The following is an 18,119-nucleotide window of genomic DNA, read 5'->3' on the forward strand; positions in this document are numbered from 1 at the left end:
GTTGACCACTACCACAGCAGTCTATGGATCCACTCTTCCCACTGCAAGAAGATGCCAGATCCAGAGGCCAGTAGAGGCTACCACTCTTCATCCATCTAACACTTATCTTTCATCTAGCCCAAGGTGTAGCCAGTCACCAGGGGGTAGTCACATATGAGGAAGATATAATGACCTTCTAGTGTAATTTCTCCAACCCAAGAGTAACCTACCAATTTGACTATTGCCTCATAGTAGAATGCCCAGGCCCCATGGCACAGTTTGACATCTGGTTTGGCACATAATTCATCTGTGTCACCACTGCTGAAACAGGGGAAGGTTCAAAATGTGAGGATTGGTCAGTTTTTGGGTGGTACACTGGTGAAAGTGACTGGGGATATCAACCAGTCCAGGCCCTGCAATGCAGAGACAAAAGGGGAACCAGCCTATTAACCCGCATGACTCTGACCAAAGGCCCCTTGAAGGGCCAGAGAAGCTATTTTGGCACTTTGACCTGGAAGGTATAGCTTCTCCTTAAGTTGACTGTTTGTTGCACACAGCATTTTTCTGGCCACATGGACGTGGATTCGTGTCTCCCACCAGTCCCCTGATGAACCTTGAATAATGCAGGTGGAAACTTGTTGGGACAAATAGTGATAAGTGTCAATTTCTATTTTGACTATTCCATATTGATGGGTAAACATTTTCAATTGTCCTGAATGGGATAGGCAGACTATAGGTTTTACTCTGATATACAGAGCAAATCAAAAAGCACTGGCATATGAGATATATGTGTGCAGCGTGTATAGTTGCCTTAGATTTTTGTTTTTGTGTCTCCCATGGGGATTGGACTAGAGGGAGTGAGATTTTTTGGAGCAATATATGTGTCAGGACTCTGAACATTTTTTACCTTTTGTGCATTACTGCCTTTTTCCAACATGGCGTCTTTGGTCTCATGTGCACTTGTCTTCCTGCTATAAAACTCCACCCCAGCCTTTAGATTATTCTGCTTTGCATCCAGCTCCTGATTACTCCCTGGCCTTGCACCTGCACCTGCTCCTGTGAACCTGTGTTGGAGATCCTGCCACTCTGCTCTGAGTTCCTGCTGCAATACACCAGTGTTCAGTAATCCTCCTTCATCTGCTGCTCGTGTTACTTCCATCTGCATTTGCTGGACATGTAAGCTGTTTCTGCTCTGCAAAACCTGAGACTACTAACCAGGCCTCCCTGGTTGAGCTAAGATATGATTTGAACTGCCTAATAGCATATCTATCTGTGTCTGGACTAAGTTAACGATCTATTCTTGTCAAGTTTCCTCAAGAATAACTGTGCTTCATAGACTTTCTGTTTGTTTGCATCTACCTCTGAAGTTTCCTATTGACTGCTAAGCTGCGTTTATTATTTGCACCAAGTGTTGTGGACTTGAGTTTCTCTCTGCACCTGCTTGAATCACCGTGTGATAATATAAACTTTACCACTTATAAAACTGTGTCCTGTTGTCTTGTTCCACGCAAAAAGAGTCTCCTGAATTATCCCCTATAATTATTACAATATGTTTGAGTATGTTTTGAACCTGAAATACTGATATTGTGATAGCTCCATATAGGGTATATAGCTTCTGTTCTAATTATGAACAGAATTATGAGCAGAATTATGAGCAGATGTGTCCTATTTTTCTTCATTCCTTTACAACCTGTGTGCATCTGAACTTGGCAAGTGTATATATCAGGGCAGTCAGGGACACGGTCATTGAGCAGGGTAGCTATTTTGCAAAATACTAGTGTGCCAACTTCCACTGCTATGTAGGATGAGCTATGGGGATGACTAGCAACTTGTTAGGTCTGTCTGTATACCTGCCCAGCATAATTGTACTAACCCTGGCCCTATATTACAATACTTCGAGAAGTTCATGTTTTATATGTATAATATATATGAGTCCTACATGCTTTTGATATCTTATTTTTAGGGGTCTATTTTCTATTGTTTTCTATGCTCTGCACTGTGCAATGTGCATTGTGCAATGTGCACGGTGACAGCTTGCTCACTGTTCTTAGCTCAGATCAGCATTAATGAGCCAGCAACAGAGTGGAGTCAGAATACCCAGTACGTAGAGACCAGTCACGTCACTTGCAGGGGCAGTGCTTGTCAATCATGCCAGGTATTCTGACATGCTCTATTGCTGGCTCATTGCTACTGATCGGAGCCGACAGCAGAGTATATGCTGTCATTGTGCACATCTTGCAGGGACCAGCCCTGCCCCGAAACGAGTATCACTGATGACACTTTGTTTCATGGAAGGGGCAGGAGCTGTGGCAGTGACCGGAGCCTTTGACCCCCTAATTACACTTTGTTTGAGTATCTCAGCATGCACTGGGATTCTCAAATAATGCATCATCTGAAACGATGTAGGGAAAAAAATAGAAAAGCAGTTAGACAGTGTAGTTAGGGAACGGTAGGAAATTTTTAATGAAAGTATAATAGAAAATAGTTTATATTACGGCACTAAATAGGGAGTTATGATGAAAATGACTTTACTTTCACCATTGTGTAAGGTGGCCAGGGCGGTAGTTGTGGCAACGAACTGTAGTATTTCCTCACCTAGTCCTGGTTGTAGGCCTCGGATCCTCTCGGGAATGGTTACCTTTTAAGCTTGTGACCACATGCAGGCCACTCAGCCTGGGGCCCCTTCTTGCCAAAGCAACCTTATCTCCACAGCTATCAGACTGTCCTTGTTCACTGCTGCATCACCTTGCCCAGGGCATGGCTGCCCGGGCTGTGCTCTCTAACCAGGAAGTCCCTTACCTATATTCCACTGCTCTGTACTGCACTACTCTGTGACTCCTCCCAGTCTGGGAAACCCCTATACTAGCTATATCTACTCTAAGACTCTTATTCCCTATCACTAGGGTGCCCCACTAATCTAGGCCCACTATTGTCCTATGTTAACCTTAATCTTACACACAACACATATCAAATACATTCACATTGCAGTACATAGGCACATTAACACTCATAAATGCTCTGAAACCGCAAGCATAAAATGTGAAGAATGTCCAAAGAGAGGGAAGCCTCCGTCACCTCCTTGCAATTGAACCACCCTTTTATCTATTTAACTGTCGATCATGGAATGACCATCTCGGAGAGCTGATGCATTACCATTGCAGTGGATCACGCTGCTGAAGACCCCCTTAACTGCCAATTTATTCCTCTGAATGTCAGCTACAGGTAGAGCTTCATAGAAAAGCAACTTCACTCTGCACTGCAATACTGAGTTATTATAGTATATAGTATAAAAACCCCTTTCACAAGTAAAGAAATTAGTTTTAAATAAATATGTTTGTATTCTTATGACCGAAAAAGTAGGATCTATGAAAATTTTAAATTATTTAAAACCATTATTAAATAAAGAAAAGGAGAAAAAAATCATTCAAAAGATCATATCTGCACCTAAATTGTTACTGTGCAGGGCATTACTATGTCTCTTTTTTCTTCATCTGGCATAGTGTAGAAGTTGAGGAAAAATTATTAATGTGCTCTGGAAGTGGTGCTCTAGATAACTATGTCTTATATTCTGTAAAGATGAGTCCTGGCTGGAAAAAGTGATGGCGGTCTGCCCTGGATGAAGTAGAAAAGTGAAGATGAAGGACTTCACTAGAGACATCACTGGTGAGTCAGTGTGTTAATTCTACTCTCACATTATACACTGTATACTATATACAGAGCTCCTGTGTATAATATCACTGGTGATTGCTGTATTACCTGTACACTTACACTGTATACTATGCACATAGCTCCTATGTATAATGACATTGGTGATCACTGTATTATTTGCATACCCAGAATATATACAAAGCTCCTGTGTATATGGTCAATGGTGATCACTCTATTACCTGTACACTATACACTATATACAGAGCTCATTTGTATAACATCACTGGTTAGTCACTGTATTATCTGTACACTGACACTATACACTGTATACTATTTACAGAGGTCATCTGTATAATGGCACTTATGGTAATATAGGTATTGTGTTTTTTTATGAGCGATCAGTATTGTACTATTTGGTCACTATGTGGTGGTAATATATATTCTGGTCATGGTGTGGCTGTATTTGTTCCTTGTTTATGGTGGCAATATATGGTCTGGTCATAGTGTGGTTGTATTTATCCCCTGTATGTGATATTATTCAGTCACTAGGTGGTGGTAAATTATAGTCTGGTCATGGTGTGACCGTATTTGTCCCTTGTACTTGGTATTAATCGGTCATGGTGTGGCGATATTTGAACCTTGTATGTGGTATTATTCGGTCACAATGTGGTGGTATTATGTGATCTGGTCATGGTGTTGCGGTATTTGTTCCTTGTATGTGGTATCATTTGGTCACTATGTGGTGGTAATATGTGGTCTGGTCATGGTATGGATGCATTTCTACCCTATATGTGGTATTATTTGTTCACTATTTGGTGGAAATATATGTTATGATCATGGTGTGATGGTATTTGTTCATTGAATGTGGTATTATTCGGTCAATATGTGGTGATAATGTGTGATCTGGTCAAGGTGTGGTGGTATTTGTTTCTTGTATGTGTTATTATTTAGTCACTATGTGGGGGTAATATGTGGTTTGGCCATGATGTGACAGTATTTGTCCCTTGTATGTGGTATTATTGGTCATTTTAAAAAAATGTATGTAACACATTCCCGTAAAGAAAATAAATAATAAATATTCCTAAAAAAAGTGTCAGATATTTTAAGAAATGTTTAATAGGTTAGAGCAGGGTCCTTCCAAAATAGTCTACCTTGTCTTGGTGGCAGGCTTAAAAAATTATTTTGGGCAAAAGGTCCTTAAAGATGATTTCAGGGAATTAGGCTGCAAGCTGAAAGCAAGGACCTCCAACGTGGTATTTTCCGAAATACTGCCTGTACCACGTGCCACGCCAGAGAGGCAACGGGAGATTAGGGAGGTTAATAAGTGGCTCAAGAATTGGTGTAGGAAGGAGGGGTTTGGGTTCCTGCAGAACTGGGCCGACTTCTCAGTTGGCTACAGGCTCTACGCTAGGGACAGGCTGCACCTCAATGGGGAAGGTGCAGCTGTGCTGGGGGAGAAAATGGTTAGAAGGTTGGAGGAGTGTTTAAACTAGGGATTGGGGGGGAGGGTATTCATTTTATAGGAGGGGAAGATAGTGCAGATAGAGACCTGGGCACAAATAAGGAAGTTGGGGGTGGCGGTGGCATGGGGGGTGGGGTTAGAACAGTTAATAATTTAAGAAAGAATAGAGGTACAGAGAGTAACATCAAGTGCATGTATACTAATGCCAGAAGCCTCGCCAACAAAATGGACGAATTAGAACTAATGTTGTTGGAGCATAATTTTGACATGGTGGGGATATCTGAGACGTGGCTGGATGAGAGCCATGACTGGGCTGTTAACTTGCAGGGCTATAGCCTGTTCAGAAATGACCGTACAGATAAGCGAGGGGGTGGGGTGTGTCTATATGTAAAATCTTCCTTAAAACCCATCCTGTGTGATAATATAGGTGAATTTAATGAAAATGTAGAGTCCCTGTGGGTGGAGATAAGGGGAGGGGGAAAAAATAATAAATTACTGATAGGGGTTTGTTATAAATCTCCAAAACTAATGGAAGCAATGGAGAATATCCTCGTAAAGCAAATAGATGAAGCTGCGACTCAAGGAGAAGTCATTATTATGGGGGACTTCAACTACCCTGAAATAGATTGGGGAACAGAAACCTGCAGTTCCAGTAAAGGTAATCGATTTTTGACAACTATGAGAGACAATTACCTTTCACAACTGGTTCAGGACCCAACAAGGAGGGGGGCACTGCTAGACCTAATATTAACCAACAGGCCAGACCGCATATCAAATATAAGGGTTGGGGGTCACTTGGGGAATAGTGATCACAAAATAATAAGTTTTCATGTAACCTTTAATAAGATGGGTAGTAGGGGGGTGACAAGGACACTAAACTTCAGGAGGGCAAATTTCCAACGGATGAGAGAGGATCTTGGTGCAATTAACTGGGACGATATCCTGAGACACAAAAATACACAAAGAAAATGGGAGACATTTATTAGCATCCTGGATAGGACCTGTGCACAGTATATACCGTATGGGAATAAACATACTAGAAATAGGAGGAAACCAATATGGCTAAATAGAGCTGTAAGGGGCGCAATAAGGGACAAAAAGAAAGCATTTAGAGAATTAAAGGAAGTAGGCAGTGAGGAGGCATTAAATAAATACAGAAAATTCAATAAATTCTGTAAAAAGCAAATCAAGGCAGCAAAGATTGAGACAGAGAGACTCATTGCCAGAGAGAGTAAAAATAATCCCAAAATATTCTTTAACTATATAAATAGTAAGAAACTAAAAAATGACAGTGTTGGCCCCCTTAAAAATAGTCTGGGTGAAATGGTGGATGAGGATGAGGAAAAAGCCAATATGCTAAATGACTTTTTTTCATCAGTATTTACAAAAGAAAATCCCATGGCTGCCAATATGACTAGTGATAAAAATTCCCCATTAAATGTCACCTGCTTAACCCAGCAGGAAGTACAGCGGCGGCTAAAAATAACTAAAATTGACAAATCTCCGGGCCCGGATGGGATACATCCCCGAGTACTGCAGGAACTAAGTACAGTCATTGATAGACCATTATTTTTAATCTTTAAAGACTCCAAAATAACAGGGTCTGTACCACAGGACTGGCGTATAGCAAATGTGGTGCCAATATTCAAAAAAGGGGCAAAAACTGAACTCGGTAATTATAGGCCAGTAAGCTTAACCTCTACTGTGGGTAAAATCCTGGAGGGCATTCTAAGGGATGCTATGCTGGAGTATCTGAAGAGGAATAACCTCATGACCCAGTATCAGCACGGGTTTACTAGGGACCGTTCATGTCAGACTAATTTGATCAGCTTCTATGAAGAGGTAAGTTCCGGACTGGACCAAGGGAACCCAGTGGACGTAGTATATATGGACTTTTCCAAAGCTTTTGATACGGTGCCACACAAAAGGTTGTTACATAAAATGAGAGTAATGGGGATAGGGGAAAATATGTGTAAGTGGGTTGAGAGCTGGCTCAGGGATAGGAAACAAAGGGTGGTTATTAATGGAGCACACTCGGACTGGGTCACGGTTAGCAGTGGGGTACCACAGGGGTCAGTATTGGGCCCTCTTCTTTTTAACATATTTATTAATGACCTTGTAGGGGGCATTCAGAGTAGAATTTCAATAATTGCAGATGACACTAAACTCTGCAGGGTAATCAATACAGGAGAGGACAATTTTATATTACAGGATGATTTATGTAAACTAGAAGCTTGGGCTGATAAATGGCAAATGAGCTTTAATGGGGATAAATGTAAGGTCATGCACTTGGGTAGAAGTAATAAGATGTATAACTATGTGCTTAATTCTAAAACTCTGGGCAAAACCGTCAATGAAAAAGACCTGGGTGTATGGGTGGATGACAAACTCATATTCAGTGGCCAGTGTCAGGCAGCTGCTACAAAGGCAAATAAAATAATGGGATGTATTAAAAGAGGCATAGATGCTCATGAGGAGAACATAATTTTACCTCTATACAAGTCACTAGTTCGACCACACTTAGAATACTGTGCACAGTTCTGGTCTCCGGTGTATAAGAAAGACATAGCTGAACTAGAGCGGGTGCAGAGAAGAGCGACCAAGGTTATTAGAGGACTGGGGGGTCTGCCATACCAAGATAGGTTATTACACTTGGGGCTATTTAGTTTGGAAAAACGAAGGCTAAGGGGTGATCTTATTTTAATGTATAAATATATGAGGGGACAGTACAAAGACCTTTCTGATGATCTTTTTAATCATAGACCTGAGACAGGGACAAGGGGGCATCCTCTACGTCTGGAGGAAAGAAGGTTTAAGCATAATAACAGACGCGGATTCTTTACTGTAAGAGCAGTGAGACTATGGAACTCTCTGCCGTATGATGTTGTAATGAGTGACTCATTGCTTCAATTTAAGAGGGGACTGGATACCCTTCTGGAAAAGTATAATATTACAGGGTATATATATTAGATTCCTTGATAAGGCATTGATCCAGGGAACTAGTCTGATTGCCGTATGTGGAGTCGGGAAGGAATTTTTTTCCCCATGGTGGAGTTACTCTTTGCCACATGGGGTTTTTTTGCCTTCCCCTGGATCAACATGTTAGGGCATGTTAGGTTAGGCTATGGGTTGAACTAGATGGACTTACAGTCTTCCTTCAACCTTAATAACTATGTAACTATGTAACTATATAAAACAAAAGTTGATAGCTATGTATGTGATGAGGTGTTCGATGGGAATTGAAAATGTGTAGTTGGTCAGAACATGGTGCAGAAGTGGAGTTTTTCCTTGAATCAGTGGAGGGACTGTGGAAGGTTTGAAGGGTGGAGGCAGAGCTGGGGTGGAGCATGGGTGGAGTTTAAAGGATTTCTGAAAATTTTGTCACTATGGGGCCCTGAAATTCCTGGTGGCAACCCTGATTATGTATGTATTTTAATAGATTTCTTGGCTTCTTTATATGTTATACCTTTTGCCTGTTCTTTCATTGCCAGGATCTCTATGGTGGAAGATTGCTTTAGATCTGGCAATAGTCATATCTGGACGTTCGATCTTCATTCCTGATGCTATAACCCTAAGGGACAAAAAAAAGAGCTGTAAGAGTTAAAAAGTATATATTAAGAGTATATATTAAGAGTATATATAAGAGTTAAAAAGTGTGTATATATATATATATATATATATATATATATATATATATATATATATATATATATCACAGACCAAAAGTTTGGACACACCTTCTCATTTAAATATTTTTCTGTATTTTCATGACAATGAAAATTGTACATTCACACTGAAGGCATCACAACTATGAATTAACACATGTGGAATTATATACTTAACAAAAAAGTGTGAAACAACTCAGAATATGTCTTATATTCTAGGCTCTTCAAAGTAGCCACATTTCGCTTTGATGACTGCTTTGCACACTCTTGGCATTCTCTTGATGAGCTTCAAGAGGTAGTCTCCGGGAATGGTTTTCGTTACACAGGTGTGCCCTGACAGGTTTAATAAGTGGGATTTCTTGCCTTATAAATGGAGTTGGGACCATCATTTGTGTTGAGCAGAAGTCTGGTGGATGCACAGCTGATAGTCCTACTGAATAGACTGTTAGAATTTGCATTATGGCAAGAAAAAAGCAGCTAAGTAAAGAAAAACGAGTGGCCATCATTACTTTAAGAAAAGGAGGTCAGTCAGTCCGAAAAAATGGGAAAACTTTGAAAGTGTCCCCAAGTGCAGTGGCAAAAACCATCAAGTGCTACAAAGAAACTGGCTCACAGGAGGTCCGCCCCAGGGAAGGAAGACCAAGAGTCAACTCTGCTTCTGAGGATAAGTTTATTTGAGTCACCAGCCTCAGAAATTGCTGGTTAACAGCAGCTCAGATTAGAGACCAGGTCAATGCCACACAGAGTTCTAGCAGCAGACACATCTCTACAACAACTGTTAAGAGGAGACTTTGTGCAGCAGGCCTTCATGGTAAAATAGCTGCTAGTAAACCATTGCTAAGGACAGGCAACAAGCAGAAGAGACTTGTTTGGGCTAAATAACACAAGCAATGGACTTTAGACCAGTGGAAATCTGTGCTTTTGTCTGATGAGTCCAAATTTGAGATCTTTGGTTCCAATCGCCGTGTCTTTGTGCGACGCAGAAAAAGTGAACGGATGGACTCTACATGCCTGGTTCCCACCATGAAGCATGGAGGAGGAGGTGTGATGGTGTGGGGGTGCTTTGCTGGTGACACTGTTGGGGATTTATTCAAAATTGAAGACGTAATGAAGCAGCATGGCTACCACAGCATCTTGCAGCGGCATGCTATTCCATGCGGTTTGCGTTTAGTTGGACCATCATTTATTTTTCAACAGGACAATGACCCCAAACACACCTCTAGACTTTGTAAGGGCTATTTGACCAAGAAGGAGAGTGATGGGGTGCTAGGCCAGATGACCTGGACTCCACAGTCAGCAGACCTGAACCCAATCGATATGGTTTGGGGTGAGCTGGACCGCAGAGTGAAGGCAAAAGGGCCAGCAAGTGCTAAGCATCTCTGGGAACTCCTTCAAGATTGTTGGAAGACTATTCCCGGTGACTACCTCTTGAAGCTCATCAAGAGAATGCCAAGAGTGTGCAAAGCAGTCTTCAAAGCAAAAGGTGGCTACTTTGAAGAACCTAGAATATAAGACATAAGTTCAGTTGTTTCACACTTTTTTGTTAAGTATATAATTCCAAATGTGTTAATTCATAGTGTTGATGCCTTCAGTGTGAATGTATAATTTTCATAGTCATGAAAATGCAGAAACATCTTTAAATGAGAAGGTGTGTCCAAACTTTTGGTCTGTACTGTATATATATACACTGCTGAAAAAATAAAGGGTACACTAAAATCCCACATCCTAGATATCACTGAATGAAATATTCCAGTTGTAAATCTTTATTCATTACATAGTAGAATGTGTTGAGAACAATAAAACCTAAAAATGATCAACGTGAATCACAACTAATATCCCACGGAGGTCTGGAGTTGGAATGATGCTTAAAATCAAAGTGGAAAATTAAGTTACAGGCTAATCCAACTTCAGTGGAAACGCCTCAAGACAAGGAAATGATGCTCAGTAGTGTATGTGACCTCCACGTGCCTGTATGATCTCCCTACAACGCCTGGGCATGCTCCTGATGAGGCGGCGGATGGTCTCCTGAGGGATCTCCTCCAAGACCTGGACTAAAGCATCCGCCAACTCCTGGACAGTCTGTGGTGCAACGTGACATTGGTGGATGGTGTGAGACATGATGTCCCAGATGTGTTCAATCAGATTCAGGTCTGGGGAATGGGCGGGCCAGTCCATAGCTTCAATGCCTTCATAATACAGGAACTGCTGACATACTCCAGCCACATGAGGCCTGGCATTGTCCTGCAATAGGAGGAACCCAGGGCCAACCGCACCAGTATATGGTCTCACAAGAGGTCTGAGGATCTCATTTCGGTATCTAATGGCAGTCAGGCTACCTCTGGCGAGCACATGGAGGGCTGTGTGGCCCTCCAAACAAATGCCACCCCTGGGTTCCAGGACTGACCTACTACCAAACTGGTCATGCTGAAGGATGTTGCAGGCAGCAGATCGCGACTCTGTCACGTCTGTCACATGTGCTCAGTGTGAACCTGCTTTCATCTGTGAAGAGCACAGGGCGCCAGTGGCGAATTTACCAATTCTGGTGTTCTGTGGCAAATGCCAAGAGTCCTGCACGGTGTTGGGCTATGAGCACAACCCCCATTTGTGGATGTCAGGCACTCAGACAATCCTCATGGAGTCGGTTTCTAACCATTTGTGCAGACACATGCACATTTGTTGCCTGGTGGAGGTCATTTAGCAGGGCTCTGGCAGTGCTCCTCCTGTTCCTCCTTGCACAAAGGCTGAGGTAGCGGTCCTGCTTCTGGGTTGTTGCCCTTCTATGGCCCCCTCCACTTCTCCTGGTGTACTGACCTGTCTCCTGGTAGTGCCTCCAGTCTCTGGACGCTACGCTGACATAAAAAGCAAACCTTCTTGCCACAGCTCGCATTGATGTGCCATCCAGGATGAGCTGCACTACCTGATCCACTTGTGTGGGTTGTAGAGTCCGTCTCATGCTACCACGAGTGTGAAAGCACAACTAACATTTAAAAGTGACCAAAACATCAGCCAGAAAGCATTGGTACTGAGATGTAGTCTGTGGTCCCCACCTGCAGAACCACTCCTTTATTGAGTGTGTCTTGATAATTGCCAATAATTTCCATCTGTTGTCTATTCCATTTGCATAACAGCATGAGAAATTGATTGTCAAACAGTGTTGATTCTTAAGTGGACAGTTTGATTTCACAGAAGTTTGATTTACTTGGAGTTATATTCTATTGTTAAAGTGTTCCCTTTATTTTTTTGAGCAGTGTATTTATATATCATATTTTTTGGATTATAAAATGCACTTTTTTCCCCCAAAGTGCATCTTGCAATCCGAATGTATGGGGGAGGCTGAGGTGGAGCGGGGTCGCAGGAGGCAAGGTTGCTTCTGCATAAAGCTGACGGTAGCCCTGGCAGGAGTGGGATGATACTGCTGGCCTCGGGCTGGGAGGAGGGGGTGTTCAGTGGTGCAAGGCTGCAGCAGGCCCAGGGCTTTCAAAAAATGTCGGTGAATTCCCTGCATTTCCCATGGTTTTCACTGTTGTAAACCTCGGGAAAATAGCCACTAGGAGCAGCACATGTGCAGATTGAGATCTCATCTCCTGAGAACTCAGGCACCGAGATCTCAATCTGAGAATGCACTGCTTCTGGAGGCCATTTTCCTGAAGACCACCGCAGTTAAAATTTTGGGAAGTGCAGAGACTCCGCCGACATTTTCTGAAAACCCTGAGCCCGCTGCAGCCTCACACTACCAAACACCCCCCCCCCCCTCCCAGTCCGGGGCCCTACATTGTCCCACTCCTGTCCCCACAACCGTTAGCTTCATGCAGCAGTCTACAGGAGAGAGAGAGAGAACCCTGCTGACCATAACAGTTTACAGTCTAAAGGAAAAAGAAAGAGAGGACCATGCTGACCATAAGAGCTTACACACTATAGGAGAGAGAGACTTTACCAATAAATCTTGACATGGAAAATAACTTTGCCATACAAACTATGCTCCACTGGTAACCGTTGATCTGTGAAGGCACAGGTACTGACCACCACCGTACAAGGTTTGGTAATCCGCTAGATGTCATAGCTGAAAGGCATTATGGGGAGGCTTGCTCAGCCATCTAAAAAAAATTAGCCTGCTCTCTGCTTCAGCAGTTTGGGAAATAGTGTTGGATAAGGTGTTTTTTTTTTTTTTTTTAAACCGCTAATGAAGTCTCAAAGTCATTATATTCGTGCAAGTCACAAGTTTAAACAAAATTGTCTCGAACTCAATCATCTGTGGATTGATCCACTCATTTCAATTGACATGTTTAGAAATTTACTTCATTACAATGTTGATTCAGAAGAACATACCTATTATACAGTTCATCATCTTCTCCTCCCCATCCCCAGAAACGATTTGAAAATCCATTTACTTTTAGGAACTGTTCTTTCGTGAAAGCCACTACACCACCAAATATAGTGTTGTAAGGTAATCTGAAAAAAATATAAAATTAAATACAGTAATTCTGTTAAGATTGCTGATTTATAAAAAAAAATACTATTGTATTTTTACTGCGTTATTGCATTTTTTGTGTGTTTTTGAGGGGGTAGAGTTTTGCTATTGCTTGCCATCTGTCCCAACATTTGAATCACTAATAATTATGCACTTATCTCCTATCTTGTGAATGTGCAATTAATGTATTAAATAGAAAAAATAATTTAATTTCTTCCTGCTACTGAAGGTAACTGTATGTCCTGATGTGGTGTTACATATTGAAAACAAGTCTTTGGAGAATAAGACATTTTGGTATAGGACAAAAAGATTTCATTAATGAAATGCTAAAACACAGTTAGTGCATAGCATAATTTAAACGGCATGACAACATATTCTTAATTAGACTGTAAAGCGAGTTAGTGGACAATATTCCACACTTCCGACAGAATCAAGACGTATATCCCAGTATGGTAAGTAAGGTGGTAGTCTATTTCAACGCATTTCGAAGTATATAACTTCTTCAGGAAAAACCACAGTATGATATTATTATTGACCATAACAGTTCTCCATTCCTTGCCCTATTTACCCCTTCAGCCACCAAGCCTGTTTTCACCTTCATGACCAGGCCAAATATTACAATTCTGATCAGTAGATAAGTGAAGGGTTTAATCTGGATATGGTCCGCGCTGCTGAATAATCGTATGTCCAAAAGTATTTTGCATAAGAAATGGTGGTTTATTCAATGCGTTTCAAAGTCTAAGTGACTTCTTCATCAGGAAATACCCCACAAAACAATTCTGATTAGTGTCACTTTATGTGGTAATAACTGTTTTTTCGTGACATATTGTACTTCATAATAGTGGTAACATTTCTTTGACATGACTCGTTTATTTGTGAAAAAAATGGAAAATAATTTTGAAAATTTAGCAATTTTCAAATTTTTATGTCCCTAAATAAGAGAGTCATGTCACACAAAATAGTTAATAAATAACATTTTCCACATGTCTACCTTACACCAGCAATTTTTGAAACATTTTTTTCTGTTAGGGTATGTTTCCAAGGTCAGGAAACGCTGCGGATTGGACTTTGCGTACAGCTGCAGCGTCCAATCCGCAGTGGGCCAGATGTTACAGCATAGTGGAGGGGATTTTATGAAATCCCATCTCCACTATGCGTTCAAAGATGTACGTGGCAGACCTGCATATACGCACATGCTCAGTCTCTGCAAGATAAATTACACAGTCTATGTAAAGGATGCGGTGATTCCACATGTGCTCAATGAACACATGCGGAATCACCAAGCGTACAAAAGCTGGCAGCACTTTGGGCGGAGCTGCGTCCAAAGCGCTGCATATCGGGATCGTGGAAACATACCCTTAGGAAGTTATAAGGGTTAAAGTTGACCAGCGATTTCTCATTTTTTCAACACAATTTACAAAACATTTTTTTGCAGAAAATACCAAAAAATGACACCATTCTAAAAACTACAACCCTCAAAGTGCTTAAAACCGAATTCAAAAAGTTTACTAACCCTTCAAGTGCTTCACAAAAATTTTGTAATGTGTAAAGAAAAAATGAACATTTAACTTTTTTCCCAAAAATTTTAATTTAGATCCAAATTTTCACAAGGGTAACAGAAAAAAGTGGACCCCAAAATTTGTCTTGCAATTTCTCCTGAGCCTGCCAATATCTCATATGTGGGTAAAAAACACTTTTTGGGTACAAGGCAGTGTCAGAAGGGAAGGAGCACCATTTGACTTTTTGAATGCAAAATTTGCTGGAATAATTAGCAGATGCCATGTCGCATTTAGAGAGCCTCTGATGTGGCTAAACAGTGGAAACCTCCCATGAGTAACACCATTTTGGAAACTAGACCCCTCAGAGAACTTATCTAGATGTGTGGTGAGCACAGCGGTTTTAACACTAAGCCATGGAAATAAAAAAATCACATTTTTCCCACAAAAATGTTTTTAGCTCCAATTTTTGCATTTTCACATGGGTAACAGGAGAAATTGCAACATACAATTTGTTGTGCAATTTCTCCTGAGTATGTTGATATCCCATATGTGGGGTAAAACTACTGTTTGGGTGCATGGCAGGGTTCTGAAGGGAAGAAGCACCATTTGTCTTTTTTGAAGGCAAATGCAAAATTTGCTGGAATAATTAGCAGATGACATATCACGTTTCAAGAGCCCCTTATTTGCCTAAACAGTAGAAACCCCCCAAAAGTCACACCATTTTGGAAATTAGACCGCTCAGGGAACTTCTCTAGATATGTGCTGAGCAACTTAAACCCACATGTGCTTCACAGAAGTTTATAACGTAGAGCCGTGAAAATAAAGAAAATTACACTTTTCCCACAATATTTTATTTTCACAAGGGTAGTGGCCCACAAAATTGATTGCCCAATTTCTCCTGAGCATGCAAATACCCCATATGTGGTGAAAAAACTACTGTTTGACTGCACGACTGCACGACAGGGCTCAGAAAAGAAGGAGTGATGTTTTGGATCTCAGATTTTGATGGAATGTTCTGCAGGCATAAAGTTGCATTTTGAAAGTCCCTTACGTGCCTAAACAGTGAAAACCCCTTCAAGTGACTCAAGTTTGGAAACTAGGCCCATCAAGGAAGGTATCTAAATGTGTGGTGAACACCTTGAATCCACAAGTGCTTCACAGAAGTTTATAACATAGAAACGTGAAAATAGAAAAATCAAATTTTTCCCACAATGATGTTATTTTAGCCCCAATTTTTTATTTTAATGAGGGTAATATAAAAACATGGACTTGAAAATTTGTTGTGCAATTTCTCCTAAGTATGCCAATACCCCATATGTGGTCAAAACCAACTTCTGAGGCACAGTGCAAAGCCCAGAAGGGAACAAACGCTATATTAGAGTTAGGTCTAAGGGGTAAGGTTTCTCCTTGGTATGTCCTTGAGAGTGACATACCAGCTCTGGCTACTTCCAACAGGTGGCGCTATAAAGTTCAAGTCCACTTTTTCTCTGAAGAGGCAATTTGTATATTGGAGTTAAGATTTTGCTTTACTGGTAAGAGTGTCATGTCATATTGGCAGAACCAATGAGGTGCCAGAACAGCAGAACCTACCATAAGAGACACCATTTTACACACTACACTTCTCAATGAATTCAACTAAGTGTTCAGTGATCATATTGATATCATAGGTGTGTCACAGAATTTTATACCATTGAGCTGTGAAGAAAAAAATAATTACATTTTTACCACCAAAATTTTGTTTTAGCCCCAGATTTTACATTTTCACACTGGGGTAAAATGACAAGAAAATGTGTCCCACAATTTCTGCTAAATGTAGAAATACCACATAGGTGATTATACAGTACTGATTAGCCATACGGCAAGACTCTGGAGGGACGGAGCGCTATTTGACTCGTGGTGCGCATGTTTTCCTAGAATAGTTTGTGGACTCCATATATAGAGCTCCTAAGTGCTAGAAAAGCAGAATCCCCCCTCAAGTAATGCCAGTTTGGAAATTATACCTCTTTGGGAAGTTATCTACAGATGTAGTGACGATTTTGACTCCATTGGTATTTTCCAGAAACAAGCAGCAGTGGATGTTGCTGAGTGAAAATCACAAACTGGCATTGTTGTGAACAGTATGTTGAAGTAACCAGTATGTTGTAGTGGCTAGTATATTATGCAGACTCTCATCGCTACAGAAATGCCAAACATGTGAACGATAAATGTGGTTTAGGCACACTTTGGGGCTCAGAAAGGAGAGGAGCATCTGGATTTGGGAGCGCAGAAATTGCTTGATTTCTTTTGGGGGGCGAGGAGCCATTTTGCTTTTCTAGAGCCTTTGTGCTACCAGTAATGTGGAAGCCCCCTATATTTCCATTGACACACGACAAACCTGAGTGGGGACTTGCTTTTTTTATGGATTGAGTTGAATCTTTAATTGGGAACATTTTACATAACATTTGGGATCACATTTATCTGGTGCTCTACGCTGAGCACTTACTCTGGGGTGTGCATCTAAATTTCCGAGTGATGTGAGTCAGATGAAACTCCTGAGTGATCTATTCACTATAGTAAAGCAGCAGAGTTACTCTGGACTGTGTCTGGCCTCTGTTCAGCATTGTCCTTTTTTTCAGAGGTGCACAAAACTGTGGCCGATGGCACTTTTATGCACTCCTAAAAAAAGATGGACACCGCCGTATCTTAGGCCAGACAGTTTCACAGTGCTTTTATCTGCCTCATTTATATATGGTATAAATACTCAGCACAGATCACAGTATGAATGTGTGCCAAACTGTACTGCGATCATTAGTTGACAGAATGAAAAATCAACAGCAGGTGAAGAATTGGTTTCATTTACTGTTTACGTCATTTCTGGTGCAGTAAAAGTGATTAGAAGACTTTATTTTTTGGGTCAGTGCAATTACAGCAATATCATATTTATATAGTTTTTTTATGTTTGGCTGCTGTCAAAAAGAGAAGAAGATGCTTTTTATTGCAAGCTTTTGCATTGCCATATTTTAAGAGCTATAATTTTTCCATATTTCTGCTGTCATGTGACGGCTTGCTTTTTGCGGGACAACTTGATGTTTTTACTGGTACAATTTCTGGGCACATGACTTTATTTGGTCCCTTTCTATTCCAATTTTTGGGAGGTAGAATTAACAAACACCAGCAAAACAGAAGTTTTTTTGGGGAGTTTCTTTGGGGGGGTGTTTATGTCATTCAGCATGTGATAAAATTTATAGAGCAGCTTTATTCTTTGGGTCAGTACGATTGCATGGATATAACATTTGTATAGTTTTTTGTGGTTTGCCGTTTTTAATCAATAAAAATTATTTTATTGAAAAAATAATTATTTCTGCATCACTTTATGCTTTTTCTATTTTTCCGCTTAATGAGCTTTATAGCAGCGTGTT

General features: G+C 40.9%; 1 protein-coding gene across 1 annotated transcript in view; it reads right to left on the reverse strand.

Moving 5' to 3' along the window:
- The window catches only part of LOC143784564 (beta-1,4-galactosyltransferase 1-like), a 356,101-nt gene that overhangs the window by 31,287 nt on the left and 306,695 nt on the right, over positions 1 to 18,119 (reverse strand). Inside the window, exons 5-6 of the mRNA XM_077272989.1 lie at positions 13,081 to 13,203; positions 8,556 to 8,660 (exon numbers count right to left, since the gene is read on the reverse strand). Coding sequence (XP_077129104.1) covers positions 8,556 to 8,660; positions 13,081 to 13,203 — 228 coding nt within the window. The remainder of the gene's footprint in view (positions 1 to 8,555; positions 8,661 to 13,080; positions 13,204 to 18,119) is intronic.

The sequence above is a fragment of the Ranitomeya variabilis genome, chromosome 1 (genome assembly GCF_051348905.1).
Source record: "Ranitomeya variabilis isolate aRanVar5 chromosome 1, aRanVar5.hap1, whole genome shotgun sequence".
NCBI classification, from domain to species: domain Eukaryota; kingdom Metazoa; phylum Chordata; class Amphibia; order Anura; family Dendrobatidae; genus Ranitomeya; species Ranitomeya variabilis.